The sequence below is a fragment of the Oryctolagus cuniculus genome, chromosome 13 (genome assembly GCF_051225735.1).
Source record: "Oryctolagus cuniculus isolate XC-2025 breed Fujian yellow rabbit chromosome 13, ASM5122573v1, whole genome shotgun sequence".
In the NCBI taxonomy this organism is placed as follows: domain Eukaryota; kingdom Metazoa; phylum Chordata; class Mammalia; order Lagomorpha; family Leporidae; genus Oryctolagus; species Oryctolagus cuniculus.
The window spans coordinates 21,148,339-21,174,048 of NC_142879.1; the positions used below are offsets into that span (position 1 = coordinate 21,148,339).

The 25,710-nt window shown below is 51.8% G+C and overlaps 1 protein-coding gene across 2 annotated transcripts; it reads right to left on the reverse strand.

The window, feature by feature from the left end:
* Positions 1–428: 428 nt before the first annotated feature.
* Positions 429–21,369, reverse strand: PM20D1 (peptidase M20 domain containing 1). Of its 2 annotated transcripts, XM_002717555.6 has the most exons (13): positions 21,111–21,366; positions 18,238–18,324; positions 16,176–16,408; positions 15,682–15,768; positions 14,957–15,090; positions 14,194–14,313; positions 13,334–13,409; positions 12,890–12,951; positions 12,581–12,659; positions 10,203–10,274; positions 4,521–4,689; positions 2,213–2,312; positions 429–1,097 (listed from the first exon to the last, which is right to left on the reverse strand). In XM_002717555.6, the coding sequence occupies exons 1-13, from the start codon at positions 21,277–21,279 to the stop codon at positions 974–976; spliced, it is 1,512 nt and encodes a 503-aa protein (XP_002717601.1). In that variant the 5' UTR covers positions 21,280–21,366; the 3' UTR covers positions 429–973. The 2 variants fall into 2 exon arrangements, with proteins under 2 accessions (XP_002717601.1, XP_089167495.1); XM_089311369.1 differs by lacking the exons at positions 429–1,097; positions 2,213–2,312; positions 4,521–4,689; ... (1 more) ...; positions 12,581–12,659; positions 12,890–12,951 and having other exon boundaries at positions 13,328–13,455; positions 21,111–21,369.
* Positions 21,370–25,710: the final 4,341 nt, after the last annotated feature.

A 25,710-nucleotide genomic window follows, 5' to 3' on the forward strand; every position in this document is an offset into this window, starting at 1 on the left:
GACAGGAGCGCTGCTGTCCCACAGTGCAGGCTAGCTCGCCCCTCCTCCCTCCACCAGCCCAGCAGCCAAGGCAGAGCCCCTCAAGCCAGGCCCCCTCCCCCTACATGCCCTCCACTTCCCCTAGATGGGTGTAAACCAGGATCTGATGCCAGGGCCAGGCCCTGCTGGTCCTGAGCTCCCCAGACAGCCGGGTTATGGGAGCTCAGCCCGTAGAATGTGCCAGCGAAATGTTCCAGATCAGTGCCTCCTGGAGTGGGGCAGCAGCAGCAGCAGGTGGCAGGAACAGGGCAGGGGAGGGAGCACAGCTCAGGGAGCCTTTGGGAGGATCCTAAGGATGGAGGGTTACTTCTCCAGGCCCGGCCTCCAGAGCCAGGGGTTTGAGAGTCCCCCAGAGCCCGTGAGACTCAGATTCAGCCCTCAGTCACAGCTGGTGATACACAGACAACTTTAATTGGCTGATGGTAGCAACATAGGTTGACTAAGTCTTGTCCAGGCGTAGTCTGAATGGAGAAGGCAAGGAGAGATGAAGAAACAGCTCGGAAGTCCCAGAAGAGAGGAGAAAAACAGGAAAGGATGTTCCAGCAAGAAGAAATAGATAAGCCCTGGGAAAGGCGTTCCAGCAAGGGTGACCTCAGTTAGACACACTGCTATCAGGGTGAGACTTTTCAAATCAGTGTTAGCTCAGGCCCAGAGGGTGGAGCAGTTCGCCAACCAGGGTAAGACACACAAGGCCAAGAGAGACCAGAAGGCAGTGAGTGCCAGACAGTGGCCAGAGGCACCTGCTGAGGGGGTGGAGAAGCCAGGTTTCTGCTGAGCTTCCTTGTACCTCCCGGCCCTGTCTCTGAGTGAGTCTAGGCGAGGGGGACAGTGTCCTACAATGCGGTTTTGACCTGAAGTTCCATGAGCATTGGCTTTCCCTGTTGGGTTAGCCCTGGCCAGGTTGGGCACCCCTGGCCCAGTTGGCTCCTTGTCCTCACAGTTCATGCAGGTGGGGAACTGGTTCCTTGTCTAGGTCGGCGTTCTGGATAAACTCAAAGATGAACTTCACCTGGGTCTCATAGGCTTGGACTGAGATTTTCTCGTTGATTCCATGGATGCTGAGGGAAAGAGAGATGCGTTTGGGGTATGAGAAAGAAGCCATGTGCTAGGACACAAGACTTAGCACAGAGCATTCGCCCTGCTCTCCCCATCATTCCCTGATACCCATGGCCTTGACCTTCTTGGGGTAGGACGTGGGTAAGGTGGGAGAGGCCATTTGTGGGGTTTCATAGGACATGTTGGCCATCTCTCAAAGACCTGTGCTCATGGCAAAGAACATTGGGGTAGATATGAGAGAGCTGGATTTCTAGTTCTCCTCCTCTTAGGACGGAGTCCCTAGCCAGACTCATCTCCAAGCTAGTTCCCCACCTTTCAACTTCCAGACAGGGCGACTGTCCAGGGTAGCCATCTGGTTCTCTGCTTTACCTAGGAACTTTACTATCGAGTCTCACGCCCACCAACTTGCCTCCCCACCACACGACACAATACAAGCCAAAAAAAAAAAAATACAATCCAACCACATAGGAACATCAAACATGGAAAGAAATAGAGAGTATCTACCCAACATCCTTCCATTCAAAAAACAAAAGCGTGAATGGTGTTCTTCAACTCATATGCAAATGTTGTCCTTCTGTTTATACCTGATTTGTGGTGGGCAGATCTGGCCTGGATGTGATAAGTAATCTAGAGCTAAGTGGAAATATTCCTCCTAGGCCTTGGGATGAAAAATTTTCAGAAGAACTCACAAAAAGTGATTTCCACACAGCTGGCGGGTGTGTCCTGGGTTTGGATGCTTTCCTCTGAGAAGTCACACACACGTGCCCACTTCAAATGCTGCCGTCTCCTCGCGTGGAGGGTGCAGGAGATGAGGCTCAGGGTGTGAGTACCCTCCCAAGGTAGGAACTGGGGGAGCACCCAAGGGTCCTACTCCTTCCAGGTTCTCCCCAGTCACCTGATTATCTCCATCCTTTGAGGAGAGGGGTCAATTCCCACAAATGCGGGGAGTGGCAAGATTCTGGGAGTGACAGTTGGCTGGTTTGGTTCTACAATGTCTCATGTTAGTTTGCTAACCCCGGCAGTCCCCTATTCTGTGCACTGTCAGGAGCATGAGCTGGGTGGGGGAAGGGACACGCCAGATGTATCTCCTCCTTGCTGTCAGACCTGGTCCACTCACCTACTGAAGCCCTGGGGCTGCAGATAGAGGGGGTTGAAGCGGTAGATGCCGGAGGTGAGGTTTGTGTAGTGTCGGCTGTCTGTGTTGCCAATACAAATGCCTAGAAAGGGAAGAATAAGGGGAAAAGGGTTTTCTATGAGCCAAGGAGCTGGGGTGGTTGGAAAACAGGAGCCCTAGGTCCTTACAGAGCAACGCCTGGGTCCTCTTGTGAGCCTGTGGCTATGATTTTACAAAAACATCCTTTCAATGAGGAACACAGATTCTGGTTCCAAGGTCACTGGTGAAATATTTCTTGAATGGTCCACAGCTAAGTGTCCTTTCTCTGTGATGACCAAAGGAGACCAGTTATCTTTATTTTACACCCGTAGGCACAGCCGTTTGCTATTTTAGAAACCAAAAGTCTAGATAGTGTTCCTTCATCACTTGAGTTTTATCCTGTATCACCTGATGTCAGAAATGACCCCCTCTGGAGAGCCTACCTGCAGTAGAATGCAATCCCCTCCAACTGAAACAGTTTCCTGCTATTCTCACCCTCTGAAGGATGCCCCTGCCTTCCCAGCCTCACACCTCAGGTTTGGAAAGTCCAGGGACGCTCTCCAGCCTCCTGCTCATCCCCAAGGCAGCGGGGGCTGGGGTGCGTCCCTGGAGGCGTGTTCTTTCAGAAATGACATTTTGGAGCATCAATTCAAGAGCCCTTGGATGATCTGAGACGGTAATTTGTGCTTTGTTCTTTTCCTCTCTTGGTTTCCAATGGACAGCCAGGCTGTTCATAGTTCCTTGCTTTGTGAATTTTCTGCCAGTTGATTTTTCTTTTCCATTTTAAAAAAGATTTACTTATTTATTTGAAAGGCAGAGCAATAGAGGGGGCAAAAGATTTTTCTATCCACTGATTCACTCCCCAAGTGACCACAACAACCAGCTCCGGGCCAGGCCAAAGCCAGGAGCCAGGAACTGCCACATGGGTGGCAGGGGCCGGAGTAATTGGGCCATCTTCCACTGCTTCCCAGGTGCATTAGCAGGGAGCTGGGTCAGAAGTGTAGTAGCTTGGAATTGAACCGATATGGGATGCCGGTGTCACAAGTGGCAGCTCACCCTGTGCACCACAACATGGGCCCCTGCCAGTTGATTTCTGCCTATTTTTTGAAAAAGATTTATTTTATTTATTTGAAAGGCAGAGTGACAGAGAGAGGGAGGGAGGGAGGGAGAGAGAGAGAGAGAGAGGAAGAGCTCTTGCACCTACTGGTTTATTCCCCAAATGGCTGCAACAACCAGGGTTGGGCCAGGACAAAGCCAGAAACCAGAAGCTTCATCCTGGTCTCCCACGTGGGTGGCAGGAGTACTTGGGCCACCATCCACTGCTTTCCTGGGCACAATAGCAGGGAGCTGGATTGGAAGTAGAGCAGCCAGGACTCAAACCAGTGTTCTGATACGGGATGACAGTGTAACAAGTTGTGGCTTAACCCACTGGGACACAATGCCATCACTGCCCACCCCCTGCCCCACCTATCTTTTTCCTAAAAATGCCTAACAAGGGTGGGGGAGCATCTGAGCATCTGGAGAGGAGGATTTGGTACTGGGAGGGCCAGGGTTCCGGGATGCTTGGATGAATCCATGATCAAACCTACATAAAAGGGAACAGGCCTTACTCACAGAGCATGAGCTCCTCGCTTAATGGAAGGGAGAGTGTCAGAAGCCGGTCCACCACCATGTTGTGTCAGAATCCCCTGGGGCTGTTGAGTAACAGGGCAGGTTCCAGGGTCCCATTCAGAGCTGGCTCACCGGACTCTGGGGGTGGGCCCAGGTAGTCCCTTGCTGATCCTCTGCCACTCTTTAAGTTGCATTACCACGGCTGACCCGGCATAGATTTGGATGATACATTAGAAGGCTGGGGGGAGAGGTAAGAGGGGGCTGCTGGGAGAAGGGAATGGGCCAGGAAGTTTCTCTGGACTGAGGATACTGAGCCCTGCTGCTGAATGGACCAGATCCAGGATCTAAAGGGATCTGGGTGTCCTCTGCGGCCCCTCCAGAGGAGGGGGGAGTCCTAGTCAACCCTCCTCTCTATGCCAGAGTGGCTGGTCTAGGGTAAGTCAGGCCCGGGCTTGACTGACCTAATTTATTGTTCTGCTCCTTTCCTGTTTGCTTTCTGACTTCCACCCCAAGAGGAAAATACAGTTCCAATCCCATGAGGAGGAGAAGCAGCCAGCTGTTTCCAGGCTGAACAGCTGGGTTGGGTGTGGGGCGGCGGACGTTGGCTAGGAAACTGTTCCAGTCCCCACCTCTCTCCCGCCCCAGCTGATGAAGTCATTACCTGGGGTGACAGTGTTGACTTCCGGGAAGACCGACTGGATGGTCTGGCGGAGCAGCTGGTAGCCCAAGGCCTGGTCGTCAGAGGGGCTGATGGGCAGGGGGTCAAAGGCTCTCAACACTTGCAGCTGGACCCGGTCATCGGCCACAGTGTTCTTGACGAGTTCTAAGACCTCCGGGGTAGAAACAAAGGGTTAGACTTCGTATTGATCTACCCAGGTCAGGCAAGGCAGAGCTCTGGGTTGTACTCATGTTTCTTTTTTAGCGTTGGGACCTCAGTTGCGGCTGACAGGCTGCAGGTGATGTAAGAGCCAGGCCTTTCCTGGAAAGCAATGGGTAGAGGCTCAGTGTTTAGGAAGCGTTCCTTACAGCCTGGAGCCAGGGAGTGGGGGGGGATTGGATAATCAGCAAAGGATGTCCTTTCCCTTGGGTTGTGAGCCATGGGCTGGGTGAAGGTGTGAGAGGCTAGAATGGGAATTGCAAATCTCAAGGCAAGAGGACAGATGCTACCTGGGAGAGTCTCTGACAGGTGATGAGAGGGTCATGCACTTCTCTTTCCGCCCTCTGGGCATCCCACTTCCTGTTTGTAACCAACTGCACTGGGGCCAGGAAGATGAGCTCAACACAGACCCCAACTCAGGAACTGGATACTAGTGCTCAAGTTTTCTCTTTGCCTCCTTTCCCCAGGAAGGAAGCTGGGGGAACTTGCAGAAAATTCAGAGAGGGAACACAGCAGAATTCTTGATCCCAGGAAGGATGCAGACCAGACTCTGGGGGTTAGGTCATAGGGAGGCTGTGACCATGAGGCTGGCTTAGGGAGGCCCCAAGTCCATTCGGTCACCCGAGAAAAGCCCAGCACTGGTCTCAACTCATTTGATCAGTTTGATCACTTTTAGACCTAGGCTCTCTGGAAGCAGGATAGCAGCTGAGTCTAGAGAGAAAGGGAGGGAACCCACTGCTGGCTTTTGGGTCCAACAAAATTAATTTCTGCCAGATCAGTGAGGGGGTCATCGAGTTTATTTTCATTCTAGCAACTATGACTCAAATACTCTATTACCAGAATTAATGCATAGTCTTTTTTTTTTTTTTTTTTTTTTTGACGGGCAGAGTGGACAGTGAGAGAGAGAGACAGAGAGAAAGGTCTTCCTTTGCCATTGCTTCACCCTCCAATGGCCGCCGCGGCTGGCGCGCTGCAGCTGGCGCACCGCGCTGATCCGATGGCAGGAGCCAGGTACTTATCCTGGCCTCCCATGCGGTGCAGGGCCCAAGGACTTGGGCCATCCTCCACTGCACTCCCTGGCCACAGCAGAGAGCTGGCCTGGAAGAGGGGCAACCGGGACAGAATCCGGCGCCCCGACCGGGACTAGAACCCGGTGTGCCGGCGCCGCAAGGCGGAGGATTAGCCTAGTGAGCCGCGGCGCCGGCCCTACATAGTCTTGATATATTCTTGACCCACTGAAATTTCCTAAAGTCATCCCTTTAGGAGGGGCACCTGCTGCCCCCTGCCTCAAATTACATAGAAATCCCTGCCACCAAAGCTTGAAGGCGAATGGTTTAGATCCCTTTGGTATGAGGCCCCTAGGGCCCAGGCTTCCCCCCTAGCTACAAGGCCAGGCCCTGTCATTTCTGTATTTCCAATACTAAGCCCGTGAAAGGCAGGCAATAAATTTTGGATGTCTGAGAGTTGAAGGATGTGAGCTGATAAAAATAACAGGTGCCATCTCATTAGGGAATGAGTTAGCATCGTGGGGCTGGGTACCTGTCTGACCTCACGAGGGTGAAGGGATAATTGTAGCACCTGTCGCATAAGGTGGTTGTGACCCTACTGGAGATCACATACTCAATGTGGTCGGGCCAGGGCTGGCATATAGTAAGCGCTCAATACATGGCAGCTGTAATTTGCCTGTGTAGAAGCCCGAGCGCACTGTGGACAATCAGCAGAGCTGCATGGACGGCACGAGGAGGCAGGGTTCGTCCATGGTGAGGCAGACCTCAGCGGCTACTTTAGGGCACATTGACCTTTGACTTCTCTCATCTCCACCAGTCCTCCCAGCACATTCCCATGCCACTGTGTTGTTTCCTATTTTATGAGTAGAAATATTTTCCTCTCACATGAGTGGTTCATTGTTGAGAGCAAGGACAATGGATACTAAAAATTGGGACTGTCTGTAGGACTAGTAAGCCCAGCTTCCACTCTGCTGTGAGCCTAGCACTGGGAAACCCCTGAGAGGCGCTCACCTGCCTAACACTGCCAGTCTGAACGCTCACCCCCACGTGTGTATACTACACCAGCTCGGGGCAACTCGGTTATGAATGTCTTCCTTACAGTGAACTGAGACTTGATTTCCTGTGGCAGCTACCCCTTTCGTTGCTATTGTATATACTCCACAGGGCATAATATCATCAACACCCAGCAGAATCTCACCCTGCTGAAACTGGAGGGCACCCATGCACCCCACTCTCTGCATCTGCTGCCTGGAGCTGACGCCTGGGCCCACCTCCTTCCCTGCTCTCAGAGAGGGCTTTGCTGACCCCACCATCCACCCCTGACTCACTCTGCACCACAGCATCCTATTATCTCACTTGCGGTACTTGCCACTTGTTCATTTATTTGATTTCTTGCTTATTGCTGTCTCTTCCCGCTGCAGCACAAGCACCGTCAGAGTGCATTTCTGCCCAGTTCACCGTTACCCCAGTGCTTAGAAGAATGGGCTGTCCCCAGCAGCCACTCAGGACGCTTGGTGAGTGACCAACAGAAGGAAGGAAGGAAGGACTCCCCCTGAGCCCTTGTGGTGCTGCGGAGTTCCTTGCTGCCCAAGATGGCGCGTTTCAAAGCTCCCCCTTAACTGGACACTCCCGTGGCCTTGTTTCTACTCCTGGAGGCCCATTACCTTCCTGAGGCTCTTGTTCCTCACAGGTGGTGTTGGAGACCTATCTATACCAGGAACATGGGAGAAAGCCTTTGAAGATGAGAGGAGGACCCGTGGGCTGCCTGCATGCCCACTGGACCCAGCCCAGGGCTCTGTGCACGCGGCCTGCAGAGCCTCAGGCAGTAGCCCTGATGTGTGGAACTGAGGCACAAGGAAGGGACATGGCCAGGGCCACGGGTTCTGTGCACTTTCTGAATGACAGAGGCTTTTCCATTCCTCCCCAGGGCAGGCAGGCAGGCCAGCCCAGGAATCACAGGGCTTCCATCAGATGCGCGGAGAGGCGGGCGGCTGCAGGTGGGGGGAGGAGTGCCAGCTCCGGGGGAGATGAAAGCCCCGGCTGGGTGGAAAACAGCCCTCGGGAAGGGCATTGGAGTTGGAATGAGGCTGGAAAAAACCGGTGGAAAGAAGCTCGACAAGGGGGAATTCAGTGACTTCCTGGCCCCGTGAGTCCCCAGGAAAGGGACAAGGGCTGGCACCTGATGAAAAGCAGCAGGGCCCGGGTCTCACACTGGGCCAGCTTCCTGCTGCACCCCGTGTCCCGTCGCCCTGGGCAGGCCTGTTCCCTGCTCTGTGACAAAGAGGGCGCCTCCCTCCCTGCGTGAGGAAGAAGTAACTTAGGAGCGAGGGCTGCATGGTCTAAATGTGGCTGAGCCCGGCGCTCTGCGGAGCCTGCTAGATCCTGCAGCGTCCCTCATCGGAGGCTGGCTGGGCTGCCCTTTCAGATCATCTTCGGAGGGATCACGTTTGCCACTGCACTTCTTTTTAGCTCGGGCTGCTGTTTAAACAGGCCGAGTTTCTGGTAGCTGTCCCCCATTCTCTGCCACTTCTGTTCACCCTTTAGCTGCCGGCTTCCCTGGACAAGGTCTGGTACCAGGTACCTTGTCGCATCCCCTGATGGCACCAGCTGCCTTGTTGCCACAGCCCTCCTGATAGCTTGTCATTACACATTTGTTTTTATGATTTTTAAACTGATGTTTGTAGCTGATCACGGCAAGGCTCCGGCCTTAACCCTTTTCTTTTCTTTCTTTCTTTCTTTCTTTCTTTCTTTCTTTCTTTCTTTCTTTCTTTCTTTCTTTCTTTTTTTTTTTTTTTTTTTACAGGCAGAATGGATAGTGAGAGAGAGAGACAGAGAGAAAGGTCTTCCTTTTGCCGTTGGTTCACCCTCCAATGGCTGCCGCAGCCGGCGCGCTGTGGCTGGCACACCGCGCTGATCCGATGGCAGGAGCCAGGTGCTTCTCCTGGTCTCCCATGGGGTGCAGGGGCCCAAGCACTTGGGCCATCCTCCACTGCACTCCCTGGCCACAGCAGAGAGCTGGCCTGGAAGAGGGGCAACCGGGACAGAATCTGGTGCCCCGACCGGGACTAGAAGCCAGTGTGCCGGCGCCGCAAGGCGGAGGATTAGCCCAGTGAGCCGCGGCGCCGGCTCTTAACCCTTTTCTGTATTCCCTGTACACACCTTCCCATGGGACTGTGTTACTCTACAGGGCTGTCTCCTGTTCACAACACTCCAGCCTGGATCTCCGTCCATGTCACTCTACAGACCTGACGTATCTATAATTGCCTGTTGGTAGAAGCTTCTCAAACTTCCAGTACAAAACGCTCACGGAACACGCCCCTAGGACCCCAACAACAGGTGCTCAATGATTTTCAAGGTCGTACCTTCCATCTTTAACATCAAATCACTAAACTTTTAGCTTTATGCACCAAAACAAACTTCTCTTTTAATTCCATTTCCACGAACATTTTGAAGTACCCTTGTACCTTGAAACCGCTCCTCTTCCCAGACCTGCAATTTTGGCTCAAGGCATCAGCAGCCGGCAGGAACCCTGGAGCGGTCCTTTCCCTCATCCCACGTCTGTATACCCCCACATCCTGTTGAGCTCATCTCTTCCTCGGACTCACACCTCTGGTGGGTGCCCTCTTTGCTACTCCATGACCACGACCTTGCTTCCAACTTGACACGCACCACCTGAGACGTTGCAGTCGCTTCCTGTCTCTTTCTACTCCAGCAGTCTCTCCCTAAAAGCCACCTGAGTGTATCACAGCCCTGTTTGAAGATCCCTGAGAGTTTCCTCCTGTTTACAGATTAGAGCCCAAACTCAGCCTGGCACACAAGGCCTGCAATCCAAAATGACCACTGCATCTCATCAGTTTTCATCTCCCACTATGTCTCCCCTGTTCATCCTACTCTTTAGTCCCAACGAAAGTCATGCTTCCAGCCAAGTCCTGTTTGTTCTATAAGGCCCAGCTCAAATTTCCAGTGGTTAGAGAAGGCTGTTTTGACCCTCAGAAGTAGGAGCAGTCCTCTTCTTTGTGGTTCTAGGGTAATTTGCTCATCCCCCGTGGTTGTAATCACAGTGTAGCCTCTGGCTGTGCTGACGTGCAATTGTGGCTAGGCAGCTTAGCCGCTCGGTGGCTCTCGGCCTAGTGTCCGCCGGGCAAAGAGGAATGCAGTTCCTGCCTATGCATGTACACCTATGTGTGTACACCCTGAAATAATGCCAAACACAGTGAGCCCATATACATATGCCCGCTTCTATTACTATCATTCATACCTGTCCGCCGCCCAGCTCCAGGCTCCAAGTTCCCCCAAACCAGAGATCTATCCTAGCCAAGCACCTGGTACACAGGCTGCTTTGAGATACGTTGGTTAAACAAAGGAGAGTGGGCTAGCCCCAGGCTTTCAGCTAAACCCCAGTCCTGAGAGCCACATCTCCCTGAGGCTGAGCGAGTCGTCTAGAACATGTGACACATACCTCTTGGACTGTCTGTGCAGGGTGAATCCGGAAGTTGACTGTGGCCTGGGCCACTGGTGGGATGACGTTCGTCTGGAGAGAGAAGCACAAACCCTGGCCTGAGCCAGCCTCGAGTGATGCCGACCTGATCCCTACCACCAGCAGGGGCAGAGGAAGGCGATTTCAGGACCCAGGGCTTATGTTTTCAGTCTGCCCTTGATTACCCTGCCTAGACCTGTGGTTCTCTTCAGAGCTACAGGAGTTCTGCTTTAGGCCAGGCCTTCCTGCTCTGAGTCCTGGAGGGGAGGGGGTCACAGACCGGCTCGGAGCAAGACTGCTGTGATGGCCCGAGCTGCACCGCGGGGAGCCTCCTGTGTGTGCTTTGGTTCCCAGGACACCCGGGACATTTCTGCAGCTGTTACTGTTGGGCACCCAGAGCCTCAGAGGCCCCGGTGATGGCAAGTTTGACCTGAGGGGGCTGACGGTGGGGTGGCAGGGGTCTCCCACGTCCTGTTGTGAAGTTGGACTCTGTTCTTTGCCTGTCCAGGAAGAATCCATGACTAATTGGAGAGGACAGTTAGGCTATGGAGGGATTTTCCCTTGAAGACTGGGAGAGAACAGACTCTCTACCTGCCTATCTTTCTTCAAAATGGTACAGGCCAAAAAAAAAAAAAAAAAAAAGTGCCGGACTAGGATAGGAGCACTGGGCTGGAACAAAATAGCTGTGGGATTTTGATCATGTAACCTCCTTGTGCCTCTGCCTCCGTCCCTGGCAACTGGGGCAATAACACTCCTAGGGCTCTTAGGCGGATCAATTAGGACAATGAATGTGAACGTCTTTCAGGGTGGTAAAAACACCATTCAAATGCAAGGACGTGGAGCTGTCATTCTGGGCAGAGGGACACCACAGGCAGCTGGTGCAGACAGCTCGGGTCCAGCGGACACACTGGGCACCCATGTCGGTTACACCAGGAACGGATCTCAGGCACTGGTATCATGCCTGGCTCCCGATTCCCGGAGCTCTTTAAGGTCACACTGCGCTCTGGGTGAATGGCACCCATGAAGGTGGCCTAAGTCCCTTCAAAGGTTACAGACAGGCCTATGCGACTGCATGGCTAATGCCCCTTAGTGGCCAGTACAACTGGGTGTGGACCAATTTGCTGCAGGGCAATTCTTGGGATGAAAATTTATCAAAGTCTTGATTCACCTGGAACTCATTTCTATAAAAGTAAAACTCACATAGAATTTATATTTCTTGGGCCTGGCACTGTGGCACAAAGTGTTAAGCTGCTACCCACGATGCTGGCTGGCATCCCATATGAGCACCAGTTCGAGTCCTGGCTAGTCCATTTCCAATCCAGCTCCCTACTAATGTGACTGAGAAGGCAATGAAAGATGGCCCGAGTGCTTGGGCTACTGCCACCCCCATGGGAGGCCTGGGTGCAATTCCTGGCTTCTGGTTTTGGCCTTCCCAGCCCTGGCTACTGTGGCCACTTGGGGAGTGAAGCAGTGGATGGAAGGTCTCCCTCTCAGTATTTCTCCCCCTCTCTGCCATTCTGGCAGGCAACTGTGTTTCAATTCAGGGTAACACCAGGGGAAGACACATTAATCGCTCATTAATTATTAGGTAGTTAATCTAAAAAATCCTCAGTGTCAGAAGAATTTGAACCTTTAGTTTTCAGGACCAAAGTGCTAGGTAAATGTAAAACACATTGAATTACAGCCTCAGCATAGGTCACAAGAATTAACTCCTGGGGCCGGCACTGTGGTGCAGCGGGTTAAAGCCCTGGCCTGAAGCACTGGCATCCCATATGGGCACCGGTTCTAGTCCCAGCTGCTCCACTTCTGATCCAGCTCCCTGCTGTGGCCTGGAAAAGCAGTGGAAGATGGCCCAAGTGCTTAGGCTCCTGCACCCATGTGGGAGACCCAAAAGAAGCTCCTGGCTCCCAACTTCAGATTGGCTCAGCTCCAGCCGCTGCAGCCATTTGGGGAGTGAACCAGCAGATGGAAGACCTCTCTCTCTGTCTTTGCCTCTCTCTGTAACTCTGTCTTTCAAGTAAATAAAAATAAATCTTAAAAAAAAACAAAAGAATTAACCCCTTTTCCCAGTACTTTAGTGGTCAGGGTTTTTTATGGAGGGAGGAGGGGTATAGGCCCCAAGAGCCCGAGAGGTTCATAGACTGCGCTCACTAAAATGCACACATACGGATTTGGACAGCAATTCACAGGGCTTGCAGACCTCAGCTGGACCTCTTGCTCTTGAGGTTGACCCAACTGATGGCCCAGGACAGTTCTGCAGTGGTCCTTCCCATTATTCAAAATGTAAGCAGAGGCGGGAAAGCGGGCCAAGCAGCGGAGGGGCAGGTGGGCAGTGTATGGGAGAGACCAGGTAACATTACCTTGATCCCTGCTTGGAACATGGTGAGTGCCGTGGTGGTCCTGATCAGTGCATTGGTCATGTAATTTCTCTCCAAAAACCTAAAGCAAGAGGACTAGGGTCAGATGCTGGGCAGGACTGTCCACTGGGGAGAGAGAAAGGGTTGGAAGATCACTCACTTCCCTGAACCCTGGACATCTTTGAGACTAAGAGAGACCTGGTTAGTGTGTCAGATGAGGATAATTAGTTAGGCCCAGGTGAGCCGAGACGGGACTAAGGGGTGGGTAGGTTTGGGCTGGGCGGTGCAAAGGAAGGGAAGACAATCCATTACCTGCTTACAAGAGGCCGAAATAGCCAGAGGTTGTTCAAGATTATATTAGTAGGGAAGGGAAACTGAAAGGGAAGAACAAGGTCAAGGTCAGCACAGCAGGGGCCCTGCTCCTGAGGGCTGGGTCTGTCTCATTTCTAGAACCGTCTCAGCGGGCAGGAGTGCAGCCGAGTTCAGTTAGCTCAGCCTCTGCTACAAGGGGAGCCCTGGGCTCATCTGATTGACACCTGCTGGGCAGCCTCAAGGGGTAGGAATTAGCTCCCAAAGGTTACCTGAGTGCATTTCATCTCAGGGTCTCAGATAAGCACCAGAGAAAAAGATGGATTCATCATGCGTGGCTCAGCCACTGGCCAAGAACAGGTGAGACTGGGCAGGGCACAGGGCAGCCCCAGGGCGCTTTCCTTGGCCACCCTTCTCTTCCACAGCATGTGATACTGCTGCCCACACCTCATTCGCCAGTTGCTTCAAGGTCATCATCAGTGTCCCTTTCCCAAACAGGTTCGGCATTGGTGTCCGTTCCAGTCTGGAAGAAGAGAAGTGGAGTCTAAGGTTTTAGCCAAACCCATCACCTGAAGAGGAAGAGGAGGAGGAGACAGGAGAAAATTTCGAGAGTCTGGGCCATGAGGTCTCCTGTCACCTCCCTGCCACCTTTCTCACGTCCACCATTCCAACACTGTGAAGACTTCAAGGCACTGGCAGGACCATGTCTACCCCACCAGCAGGGGCTTTCCCCATCTGAGTTAGGGTCCCTCCCGCACCTTCTCTGGCGTCCTGTACCACACTGCAGCACCATGGCCAGTGTCCTCCACTAAGTGTGGGTCCCTTGAGGACAGGGGCTGTGTCATTGATGACTATCTGCCCATCACGCAGCACAAAGCCTTGAGCCGGGGAACTCAACGTTAGCTGAAGGCCTATAATTCCTAAGAAAACCCAGCCCGTGATGAGCTCCGTTGTCACAGAGCCCGGCGTCCTCGGCCACCGCCAGCAGCCCTTACTTTGTCCTCCTTCCAGGGTAGGCAAGGACTTTGGACGGCTTGACCAGCCATGTCCAGCCTGTGATTTCTGGCTGCTTTTCTGGGCTCTGGACTACTCCTGCAGGGAACCCAGCTTTTGTCTCCTGGCCCTTGCTTGCCGTACAGACGCACCAATGGAGCCTCTCCCGACTCCAGCATTGCCTGGGCACCAGTGGCTCGGTCTCTCCCGCGGCCCACTCCACAGCTTGCTAGCCCAGCTTTGGGTCAGGGGGTGTGACCTCCACAGACCGACAAGGGGACAGCGCCAGGTCTTCAGGGCAGGGAGTGGCTTACCTGCTGAGAGCGGCTGCGAGGATGCCGATGCTGGTCTCCTTTGGGGGAGCTGAAGAGTGGCCGGGAGTCATGTTCACTTGCAGCCTGAGGTCAATGGCCCCCTTCTCTGAGACAGCAATCCTGTTGAAGAGGATCGGAGACAGCCCTCCTGACTTCCGTCCACAGGAGTCACCCCTCAGGCCCACTGGCCTGCCTGTGTGGCACTCTGCTGGGTTTGAGGTCAGCTTCAGGCTACCTGGAAAATCGACACTAGAGGGGCCTGGTGCTGTGGCACAGAGTTAAGCCGCCACCTGCAACACTGGCATTCCACTTTGGACCACTGGTTCGATATGCAGCTGCTCTGCCTCTGATTCCTCTCCCTGCTAATGAACCTGGGAAAACAGCAGAAGATGGCCTGAGTGCCTGGGCCCCTGGGACCCACGGGGGAGACTCAGATGGAGTTCCAGGTTCCTGGCTTCAGCTTGGTCCTGCCTCAGTCATTGTGTCCATCTGGGGTGTGAACCAGCGGTTGGAAGGTCTCTCTCTGTATCTCCCCCTCTCTAGAACTCTGCCTTTCAAGTAGATAAATTTATTACGATAAGAATAACAAATCTACACTAGAGAAGGAGGGCAGGGGAAGCCTAGGACAAGATGAAGATCAGGGTGGTGAAGGGAAGGGGGCTGAAACAGAGTTGTTTCCGTGTGACGGACAGACTCCGGGCTGGGGCACCTCACATGTGGGTGATGACCCACCGCAAGGTGGGAGATGGGGTGCTTTACTCACATTGCAAAGGGCGTCTTGAGGCTGGGAATAAAGCCATCCAAGATGAAGCTGCCCTCGTCCACGACGAAGGCCAGCTGGACACCCCTTGCCTGTAGCAGGGCCGAGATCTTCTGAGCCCCGTGTAGCCCTGATACCTGTAGACATTGAACCCAGAGCCAGAATCCTCAGCCAGAGACAGACCTCCAGAGACAGCTACTGAAGGCCCATTCAGCTCAGCTGGGGGCTCCAGAACCTTCCTGCCTCGGGTCCTTCCTGGGGGTTGGGGGGCAGAACAGGGCCCAGGGTAGAATTCTGGAATGTCCCAGTTGGAAGGACCCAGCTCCCCTTTGCCCCCTTACTTTTCACAAATGAAGAAACCAGGACCCGAGAATGGAGTGACTTGATCTGGGTCAAAGTAAGTGGTGTCACGGGAAACAAAACAGAGTCACTGATCCCTTGTCCAGTTCTTTCCATGACACCAATGTTTCTTGGGGTGCAGCTGATGGGCCACCTGCCTTCCCCGGGCTCAGACATTACCAGAGAGTTTGCTAAACATTCACATCTATGGCACAGGGCCCAGGAATCTAAATGCTGTTCAAGGTCCTTAGGTAGTTCTAGCTCCCAGACACACAGAGAAGCTAGCAACCACCACCCATCTCATGGATAGCAAACTGCACCAGGCTGAAGACTCCCAGCAGGCCCTCCCCTTCCCGGATAGGTACAGGGTAGAGGGTACAGGAGGCTACCTCTTCATCATGGCCCAGAGCAATGAAGAAAGATCTTTGTGGGATGTAGTTCCGGATCAGCAGGAGCTGCAAGGCCTGCAGGGTTGCCTGGGGTTGGGAAGCACGTGGGAAGAGGAGAAAGGTTTATTGTCCAGGAGGAAGTCTCAGGGTCTCTGAGATGTTCAGCTGTCAGCACCAGGCCTGGCGGGGCTAGGATCTCTTCAAAGAGATATGCAAATAGTCCTGGGAGACCAGGCCTGGGATGGAGAACTCTGCAGGAAACCTTGGCCACCAGGAGGAAATGGTGTCAGAATTGAAGGATCTCCTGGGGATCTTTATTTACAGCTGAGACATCAAGGCCCAGAAAGGGAAGGGACAATCTCCTGCGTGGAACCGAGGGCCCCTGGAGCCAAGGCTCTTTCTGCTGTAACCTTCTGCCTCCCAGGAGCCACCTGAGCCCTCCCTTCTGGTGTGATCTCTGGGCCCCGGGGCAGACGGAACACAGTGTTTCAGACCATCACAGAGTTCTTGTTGTCCAGTGTGCCCCGGCCGTGGATGAAACCATCACGCTCCAGCCCAGAGAAGGGGGGCACCTCCCAGCCTTCTTCCGGGGCAGGCACCACGTCCAGGTGAGCCAGCAGCATGTAGGGCTGCAAGCTGGGGTCCGTGCCTCGGACAGTGAACAGGTGGCTGTACTCCCCCACGACTTCATGCTGGATAAAGCTGGTGCTGAACAACCGGGGAAAGACTAGAGGCAGAGAGGGGAAAAGCAGGGTGAGCGAGTCAGGGTTGGCAGCTCCCTTTCAGCTCTCCTACCATTTCCTGCCCCTGGTCTCCCTTCTATCCCCTCCCCCCTTAAAAACCAAGTGTTCTCCTTTAAGAAGCCTTCTGGGACAAAGCCAGTCTGAATTCTGATCTGTATGGGCAATCTCTGAAATTCCTCTTCCCTATGTTTAATGTGCTGTTATTATTTAACAACATGCAAAGCAAGGCTCTACCGTTGACGGTATCTCATGATCTGGTTTGGTCTGACCTAGAACACCCTGCCACAAGTTCACACTCACGGGCTACACAGATGAAGAGCATGTAAAATTTTGAATATAGTAGTTCCTGGTGTCCAAATTACTTGGAACCAAACATGACATGTATATAAAAAATAATCCAGAGATTAGAAGACTATGGTTGTATCTTGTCACCCAGCTTCTCTAGTTTTCTGTCACTACATATTTAGTTCTCTACTTTTTTATTTATTTAAAATCAAATGTCAATTTTTATTTCTTTTTAATTTTACTTATTTGAGAGGCAGAGAGAGACAGACAGAGAGAGAACAAGCGACTGTGATTACTCCCATCTGTTGGTTCATTCCCCAAACTCCCACAACAGTTGGGGCTGCACAAGACCAAAGCCAGGAGCCAAGGACTCCCACATGGTAGCACGGGCCCAACTATTTGAGCCATGACCTGCTACCTCGCAGGGTAGGAAGTGGAGTTTGGCTGGGACCTAGATACTCTGATGACACGGGCTGCATGTATCCCAAGCAATGTCTTAATAGGTCAAACGCCTATCCCTATCTCTTAGTTAGTAAAGACTTCCAACTTGGCCCCTGTTAGCTACTTAGCTATTGGCATTAATGCCAGAACCATTTTTTTCCAGAGTGTTAGAGGCGGGGGTCTACTTGCTGCTCCTAAGCCAGCTTCTCCCACCTCCAACAACTCTGGAAGGGCTGGTTTTAAATCGGACTTAGAAGGTTTGCCTCCTTACTCTTCATAAGGCCTTCCTAGGGTAGGAGGGGTTCCAGGCCTTGTTTTTCCTGATCCACCTTGCCTAGCTCCCTCCTGCATGGGGAGCAGGGGTGAGGAGAGACGACTGACACAGGAGCTCGAGGTGTGCGACTGTCTAGAGACTTAGAAATGCACACATAAGGAGTCTGGAGAAGACCTGGCCAGGTGCAGTGTGTACAGAGCTGTGGAGACGGGGTGGAGGGAGCTTGGGGCAGGAAATGTACTCAGGTAGAAGGAATCCTGGCTCGACGTTTTGATTATATTGTTTCTTTGCAGATACTTATTTAGGGAAAAGCTTGAGAGAGTTCAAACTCCAATCCGACAGTTATGTGGCTTAGTTCTTTAAAAAAATTTTTTTTTTATTTATTTGAAAGAGTTACAGAAAGACAAGGAGAGACAAAGTGAAAGAGAGAGAATCTTCCATCCACTGGTTCACTTCCCAAATGGCCACAATGGCCAGGGCTGGGCCTGAGTGAAGTCAGGAGCCAGGAGCTTCTTTTGGGTCTCCCACATGGGAGTCAGGGGTCCAGGTACTTAGGCCATCGTATGCATTAGCAGGGAGCTGGATTGGAAGCGGAGCATCTGGGACTCCACTGGTACTCAGTGGGATGCCTGTGTCACAGGCAGTGGCTTAACCACTGCCACAACACCGGCTCCATGCTGTGTGCAAACTCAGAAGTGACCCATGGGAATTTGGTCTTTGATTGGTGACAAAATAAATTTCTCTATCCTCTTGCAAAAGAACCCTGCCTCCAGTGCTACCTCTCCCACCCCACGCCCATGCTTTGCAGCTCACCTTTACGGATGTACTCTCCAAACTCAGCCAGGGCTGTGGTGTTGGACTCCGTGCTGCTGAAAGACACTGTTGGAATCTGGATGGCACCTGTCAGAGCGTCAATCAGAGATGGAAGATTAAAGGTGATAACAGACATTGCTTTTTTTTCTCATGGTCCTCGTTTTTCAAAAAGTTCTTTTGTATTAATTATCTTGAAAATTTTAAATTAATTATTTTTATTTGAAGGGCAGAGAGAGAGAGGGAGAGAGACTGACCTTCCATATATGGGTTCACTTCCCAAATGCCTACAACAGGAGCCCAGAACTCAATTCAGAACTCCCACATGGTGGCAGCGACCCAAGTACTCGAGCCATCAGCTGCTGTCTCCTAGGTTATACATTGGCAAGAAGCTGGAATCATAAGCAGAGCCAGGACTCGAACCCAGATACTCCAAAATGGAATGCAGGTGTCCCAAGTGGCAGCTTACCCCCTGCGCCAAATCCCAGCCTCTGCATTCACTGCTTCATTGCAGAGCGCAAAACAGTTCTGTAGGGTCAGTGATGTTGTTTTCCCGCCTTCGAAGACGAGAAAAGAACTCTGCTTGCCGAAGACTGCCAGTCAACCGGCAGAAGACCCAGGACTAAAACCCATGCAGTTCTTGGGCCGGCGCCGCGGCTCACTAGGCTAATCCTCCGCCTAGCGGCGCCGGCACACCGGGTTCTAGTCCCGGTCGGGGCGCCGGATTCTGTCCTGGTTGCCCCTCTTCCAGGCCAGCTCTCTGCTGTGGCCAGGGAGTACAGTGGAGGATGGCCCAGGTGCTTGGGCCCTGCACCCCATGGGAGACCAGGAGAAGCACCTGGCTCCTGACTCCTGCCATCGGATCAGCGCAGCGCGGTGCGCCGGCCGCGGCGGCCATTGGAGGGTGAACCAACGGCAAAGGAAGATCTTTCTCTCTGTCTCTCTCTCTCACTGTCCACTCTGCCTGTTTAAAAAAAAAAAACCCATCCAGTTCTTAAGGAGACTGGAGACCCTCACCCCAGGAGAAGCTTTGGTACAGCGTTTCCTAGGGCTTCACTCCACCTCTGAGGTCATCACTCTCTGAGGATTCCGAGCCTCATCCATCTCAAGGAATCCACTGTCCCCGGTCCCCACATCAAGGAGGCTTGTGTGCTTTGTGTGAAGTGTGGGCTATTTCCCAGAGCCTCAGTGAACTCTCAGTCAAGGCCTGCTTTTTGAGCACATGATGCCCGGGGAGTTACCAAAAAGCTTCTCAGTCCAAAAATAATCTCATCTTCTCTACCCACACGTTTCAGTTCCTGACTTGCCCTGGGCTCATCCTTTGAGTCTTTTTTTTTTCTTTTTTTTTTTCCATCCTTTGAGTCTTGAAAGTTTCATAGTCTTAAGGGTTTCCGTTAGGGGCTAGCGCTATGGCCCACCTGCCATGCCAGCATCCCATATAGGCGCCGGTTCAAGCCCTGGCTGTTCTACTTCCGATCCAGCTCCCTGCCAATGGCCTGGGAAAGCAGTGGAAGACGGGCAAGTGTCAAGGCCCCTGCGCCCACATAGGAGATCCTGAAGAAGCTCCTGGCTTTGATCTGGCCCAGCCCTGGACGTTGTGGCCATTTGGGGAGTGAACCAGCTAATGCAAGACGTCTACCACTCCCTCTCTCTCTGTACCTCCACCTTTCAAATAAGTAAATAGATCCATAAGTACGTACATAAAAACACTCTTGGGAGGGGACACCCAACGATCCATCAGAACATTGGGGCAGAAGGCTTTGTTTGCAAAGACACAGGGCACCACATACACCTGTTCAGGGAGGGTCTCCAGAAGAGAGACTTACTTCGGTGCGTGTTCACTTTTGCTGAGGATCAAGCCCACACATCACGGCCCACCACATGTGAGATGGGCCCTGTGTGTGCAGAACTGAGGTCCAAGGCGATAAACTGCCTGAGAGCAGGCCCAAGCCCCGAACTCAGATGCACGCCAGGATGGTATGAAGTCCTCCCTCAGCTCTCACTGGGCTTTTGCTTTCTTCCGTGCAAGGAGACTGAGTGGCTTCCCAATGACTTCCAGAGGAGGCTTGATACCACGGCTCATCTCTGCCTCCCAGCGCCCTCTCTATCCAGTCACAGGCATTAGCTTTGTGTCCCTGCATCTGCCTGCACATGTGTGTGTAAGCAGTTTCTCTAAACCCACTACTTAATGAAAGGGAAAGACTGGCTTGAAGCCATCAGGAAGGATTTCATTATCCCACAGGCTCCGACGCTCAGTAGAAACTTTACTCTTTCCTTCTGGAAAACGTAGGTGGAAGTGAAGGGATTTCAGCCTTGGTTAGAGATCTAGGGGAGATGTCCTCCAGGAAAGAGAAGGCTCTCGGAGCGAACTACACCCCGGAACACTCATACCTCTTCTCGGAGCCTCCGGACGCCCAGCGAGGCCTACAGGCCCCAGACGTTGGCAGCCAGGGCCCAGTCCTCGCTGTGAGCCCTAAGATCACTTCATTGACCCCCTCTGTGGATGAGACTAAGATACTGGAGCCTCATTTTAAGATTCAGCTGTGATTTAACAGATGTGAAAAACTCTCAGGGGTTCAAAGTGCTGTACAAATAAAAGCTGTTGCAGCAGAGCGTAGGTGGGCGGCAGCCGGGCCCTGAGGGCAATGCTGGAACTTCCAGGCTGGAGTCCAAAGTCCCAGAAGCCCGGCCTGGAGGAGGGGGGACATCCCCAAGCAGGGGCCTGGGTGGTGGGCTGGAGGCCGGGGCAGGTTTGAGCTGTGCGACACGGCAGCGGCCAGAGCGGGGGACGCCACGGAGGCGCGGGCAGGTCACGGGCTGACCCGAGGACCGCGGGAGCCCACTGCGGGGGGCGTGTCAAGGGGACTAAGGTTCACCTTTCAGCGCCTCTTTCATCTCTGCGCTCTCCTCTTGGCTGAATCGAGAAGGGATTCGCGACGTCTCCATATACCTCCTGCTCCTCTGGCTCTTGGATCTGGGGACGGTGGCGAAAATCAGCAGCAGCCCAGCCGCCAAGGCCAGCATGTGAAAATACCGCGGAGCCATGCTTCCCTGGCGTCTCCCCGACCAGCAGCCGCTGGAGTTTGGACCTGAGCGCCCAGACGGCCCGCCCCCGCCGTGTCTTGACACTGCTCTAATCGCAACGATCGGCCTTAGCCCCACCCCTTTCCCAGACATGGCCAATCACAACTTGGCTATGGCTGCGGAACAACCAATCGACAGGAAGGGCCCGCCCTAACTTCGCAAGGCCTCTTGGGGGTTGTGGTTTCTGGCGTGTAGCTGACGGGGGCGGGACGCAGGTGAGCGATGGCCTCGGGCTGGGTTGAGGTCTTTTGATCTACTTGAGGTAAATCCCCTGCTGTAGGATAACACGTCGAGCTAAAGGAGGAGAAAGCAAGACCGTGAAGGACGCGTATCAGCCCCGGCTCTGCCCCTGGCAGGTGACGGCCATTCCCTAGGTTGGCTGGGGGTCTGTCCCGGTGTCTCTGATGGTCCAGCTCGGAGGGTTGGCTCCTGTGCGGGAATTTCTGTGAAGGTGTTTTGGATGTTAATTCGAACACTACATTTTTATTTATTTATTTATTTATTTGCAACTCTAGGCAGATACACTGAGACGGAAAGATTACAGTAAATAGATTTAAGGGAATTTTGAGGTTCAGGAGTTCACTTCCCGTGGTTTCAGTTTTCCATGGTCAGACTATCCCATGGTAAATTCCAAGCCTAAGTAATTAATAGGTTTTTAATTGCATGCTATCCTGAGCAGCGTAATGAGCTCTTGCCATGTCAGCCCTGTCCCTCCTGGGGCATACTTCATCCCTCTGTCCGTCACATCCCAACTGTCAGTCACTTTGCAGCAACCTCCATGATCAGATCAGCCGTCGTGGGGTCACAGTGCTTGTGTTCATGTAACCTCTATTGTACTTATTACCCAGTGATGCTGGCAATTTGGCCATGCCAAGGAGAAGTGATAAAATACTTCCTTTAAATGAAAAGATGAAAACTCTTGGCTTGATAAGGAAAGAAAAAAAATCACATACTGAGGTTGCTAAAATCTACAATAAGAATGCGTTGTCTGGGGTGGGCATTTGGCCGAATGGTTCAGTTGCCGGACACAAATTAAGACACTTGCTCCCCTACCCCAGTCGCTGGATCTGATACCCACTTTTGACTCTTGATTCCAGCTTCCTGCTAAAGCAGACCCCAGCAGGCAGCAGTTGATGGCTTACCTGATAGGATTCCTGCCACCCACGTGGAGACCTGGATTGGGTTCCACAGGCAGGGAGGTTGTGTCTTGGGATGCACCCCCCTTGGTAAGTGGAGATTATTGTATCAGTAATTTTGATGTATTACACAAATAAATTTCATATCTGCTCAGAGTAGAGGATCATTCTTGGGGGGAGGAAAAACCTCTTATGACACAGAGATATAAAATTTGATTTCTTGAAGCCAGGAAACTGTTCCTTCCAGATTCCTTGTTGCAATTTCATCTGGCACCAGGCTCACATTTTAGAATTCTCAAGAAAAAGTCTGTGAAGGCTTGCAGCCAGCAGGACCACGCAACTACCCGTGACCCAAGCTCAAGCCCATACTGCCGGTGTTTGCTTAGAGAGGGAGTGTTTAGCACGAACCCTTTCTCTATTTCTGCTTCAAAGACTACAACCATGTAGTAACTTTTCAATACCAATTTAATGACAATATTATGAAATTCTTTTTTTTTTTCCCAAAACACTTCATGTATTTATTACCGAATTGATCCACTAGTCACAGCCCCAATCAAACAGGTCCAGCTGCCCAGACAATGGTGACATCTTCAGCTTGATGTGTTAAGAACATAGTGACCGGCCGGAGCCGTGGCTCACTAGGCTAATCCTCCGCCTAGCGGCGCTGGCACACCGGGTTCTAGTCCCGGTCGGGGCTCCGGATTCTGTCCCTGTTGCCCCTCTTCCAGGCCAGCTCTCTGCTGTGGCCAGGGAGTGCAGTGGAGGATGGTCCAAGTGCTTGGGCCCTGCACCCCATGGGAGACCAGGAAAAGCACCTGGCTCCTGCCATCGGATCAGCGCGGTGCGCCAGCTGCAGCGTGCCGGCCACGGCGGCCATTGGAGGGTGAACCAACGGCAAAGGAAGATCTTTCTCTCTGTCTCTCTCTCTCACTGTCCACTCTGCCTGTCAAAAAAAAAATAAATAAATAAAAAAGTAAATAAAAATAAAAAAGGACATAGTGGCCTTGATACAGTATAAATCTGTGAGCCATCCGCCTCAAGGGCACTGCCTTACATAGGCAGCTTGGTTCTTCTCCAGGGTTTCCTCTTAGAGTTATACCTGATTTTGTTTCTAGTTTTCATCTGAATCCGTTGGGGAATGGGGTGATTTTTTTTTTCTTTTTTGTCTAGGAATCTTTTGATTCTGAACATCTTGGGAGAAGACCTGGTGAGGAGGAGTCAGGTGTACTCACCACGATAGTGGAGAAAAGCTGAAATTCTTTACATACACAGAAAAGTGTAAGGAGTAATGTAATGAACATTTCTGGACTCACTGCTCAGCTTAAGATCTAGAATAATTAAAATAGAGTTGACATTTAAAAGTGTGAGCATGCCAGAATTTTTAGTAAAAGTAGTTTAGTTCCTACCAAGCTTTAAAAGATTTTATGATTTTAAAGTTAATATTTAGATCCTTATTAAATATTTGGAAAATACTGAAAAGTATAATGAAAAAATCACAGCATCTGGAGGTATTCACTAAGAATATTCTGGTTTTGTCTCATTTTTATTTATCCATAAATACTTATGAATGAGTACATGTATAAGTCTTTTTAAAAATAAAACAAATGTGGGGCCAGTGCTGTGGTGTAGCAGGTAAAGCCGCCGCCTGCAGTGTTGGCATTCAATATGGGTGTTGGTTTGAGTCCTGGCTGCTCCACTTCCAATCCAGCTCTCTGCTATGGCCTGGGAAAGCAATGGAAGATGGCCCAAGTCTTTGGGCCCCTGCACCCATGTGGGAGACCTAGAAGAAGCTCCTGGCTCCTGGCTATGGATTGGCTCAGCTCTGGCCATTGTGGCCATTTGGGGAGTGAAAGAGTGGATGGAAGACCTCCCTCTCTCTGTTTGTAATTCTGCCTCTCAAGTAAATAAATAAATCTAAAAACAAGAGAGAGAGAGAGAAATTTGTTGAGACTTGCCTAAGAACCTAGTGTGTGCCAATTTTATAGCATGTAAATTTGAATTGTTTTATGGAGGGTTCCATATATAATATGTGCATTAAATCAAAATTTTATTTATGGTTTTATTCATCTATATCACAGATTTTTTAAAAATCTGCATGCCTTATCAACAAAGGAAGAAGTATAATAAAACTTTTCATTGTGTTGGTGGATTTTCTGTTTTTAAAAGTCAATTATAGGCTGGCGCCGCGGCTCAATAGGTTAATCCTCCACCTAGCGGCGCCGGCACACCGGGTTCTAGTCCCGGTCGGGGCGCCGGATTCTGTCCCGGTTGCCCCTCTTCCAGGCCAGCTCTCTGCTGTGGCCAGGGAGTGCAGTGGAAGATGGCCCTGCACCCCATGGAGACCAGGAGAAGCACCTAGCTCTGGGCTTCTGATCAGCGCGGTGCGCCAGCTGCAGCACGCCGGCCATGGCGGCCATTGGAGGGTGAACCAACGGCAAGAGGAAGACCTTTCTCTCTGTCTCTCTCTCTCATTGTCCACTCTGCCTGTCAAAAAAAAAAAATTCAATTATAGGGGCTGATGCTGTGGCATAGCGGACAAAGCCACCACCTGCAGTGCTGGTATCCCCATGGTCGCCAGTTCGAGTCTCGGCTGGCCCAGTTCCAATCCAACTCCCTGCTACTGCGCCTGGGAAAGCAGCAGAAGATGATCCAGGTCCTGAGACACCTGCACCCAGCTCCTGGCTCCTGGCTTCAGATTAGCCCAGCTGTGGCCATTGCGGCCATCTGGGGAGCGAACCAGTGGACAGAAGATCTCTCTCTCTCTCTCTCTCTCTCTCTCTCTCTGCTTCCACCTCTCTGTAACTGCCTTTCAAACATGTAAATAAATCTTTAAAAAAGAAGTCAGTCCTGCTTTATATATTCTGAGACTATTTTATCTGATGCGTATAAGTTTAGAATTTTTGTATCTTTGTGTTGACTTGAAATTTTTGTCGCTATATAGTGGGCTCCTTTGTACTTAACAGTGTCTTGGTTTGAGGTCAGTGTGTCTGGTGTTAACGCAGGCACCCCTGGAGATGTGGTTCAGTTCCAGATCACCATGATAAAGTCAGGAATGTAAGAAAATAAGTTATGTGAGTTTTTTTTTTGTTTCCTAGCATGTATAAAAATTTTGTTCACACTATATTATAGTCCATGAAGGGTGCAGTAGCATTGTATCTAACAATTACGTACCTTGGTTGAAAATGCTTGGTTACAAAAAAGGCTAGCTTCTATGTGATCACCTGATTTGGCTAGTGGAAGGCCTTGCTCAGCTATG

Excerpts from the sequence above, each read along its gene's own strand:
- PM20D1 (XM_002717555.6), bottom strand. The coding sequence starts at position 21,279 with ATGGCTCCGCGGTATTTTCACATGCTGGCCTTGGCGGCTGGGCTGCTG. Across the intron at positions 15,769-16,175 it reads ACAACAAGAACTCTGTGATG|GCAACCCTGCAGGCCTTGCA; the intron begins GTCTGAAACACT and ends TCCCAACCCCAG. Across the intron at positions 4,690-10,202 it reads CTGCACAGACAGTCCAAGAG|GTCTTAGAACTCGTCAAGAA; the intron begins GTATGTGTCACA and ends TCTACCCCGGAG.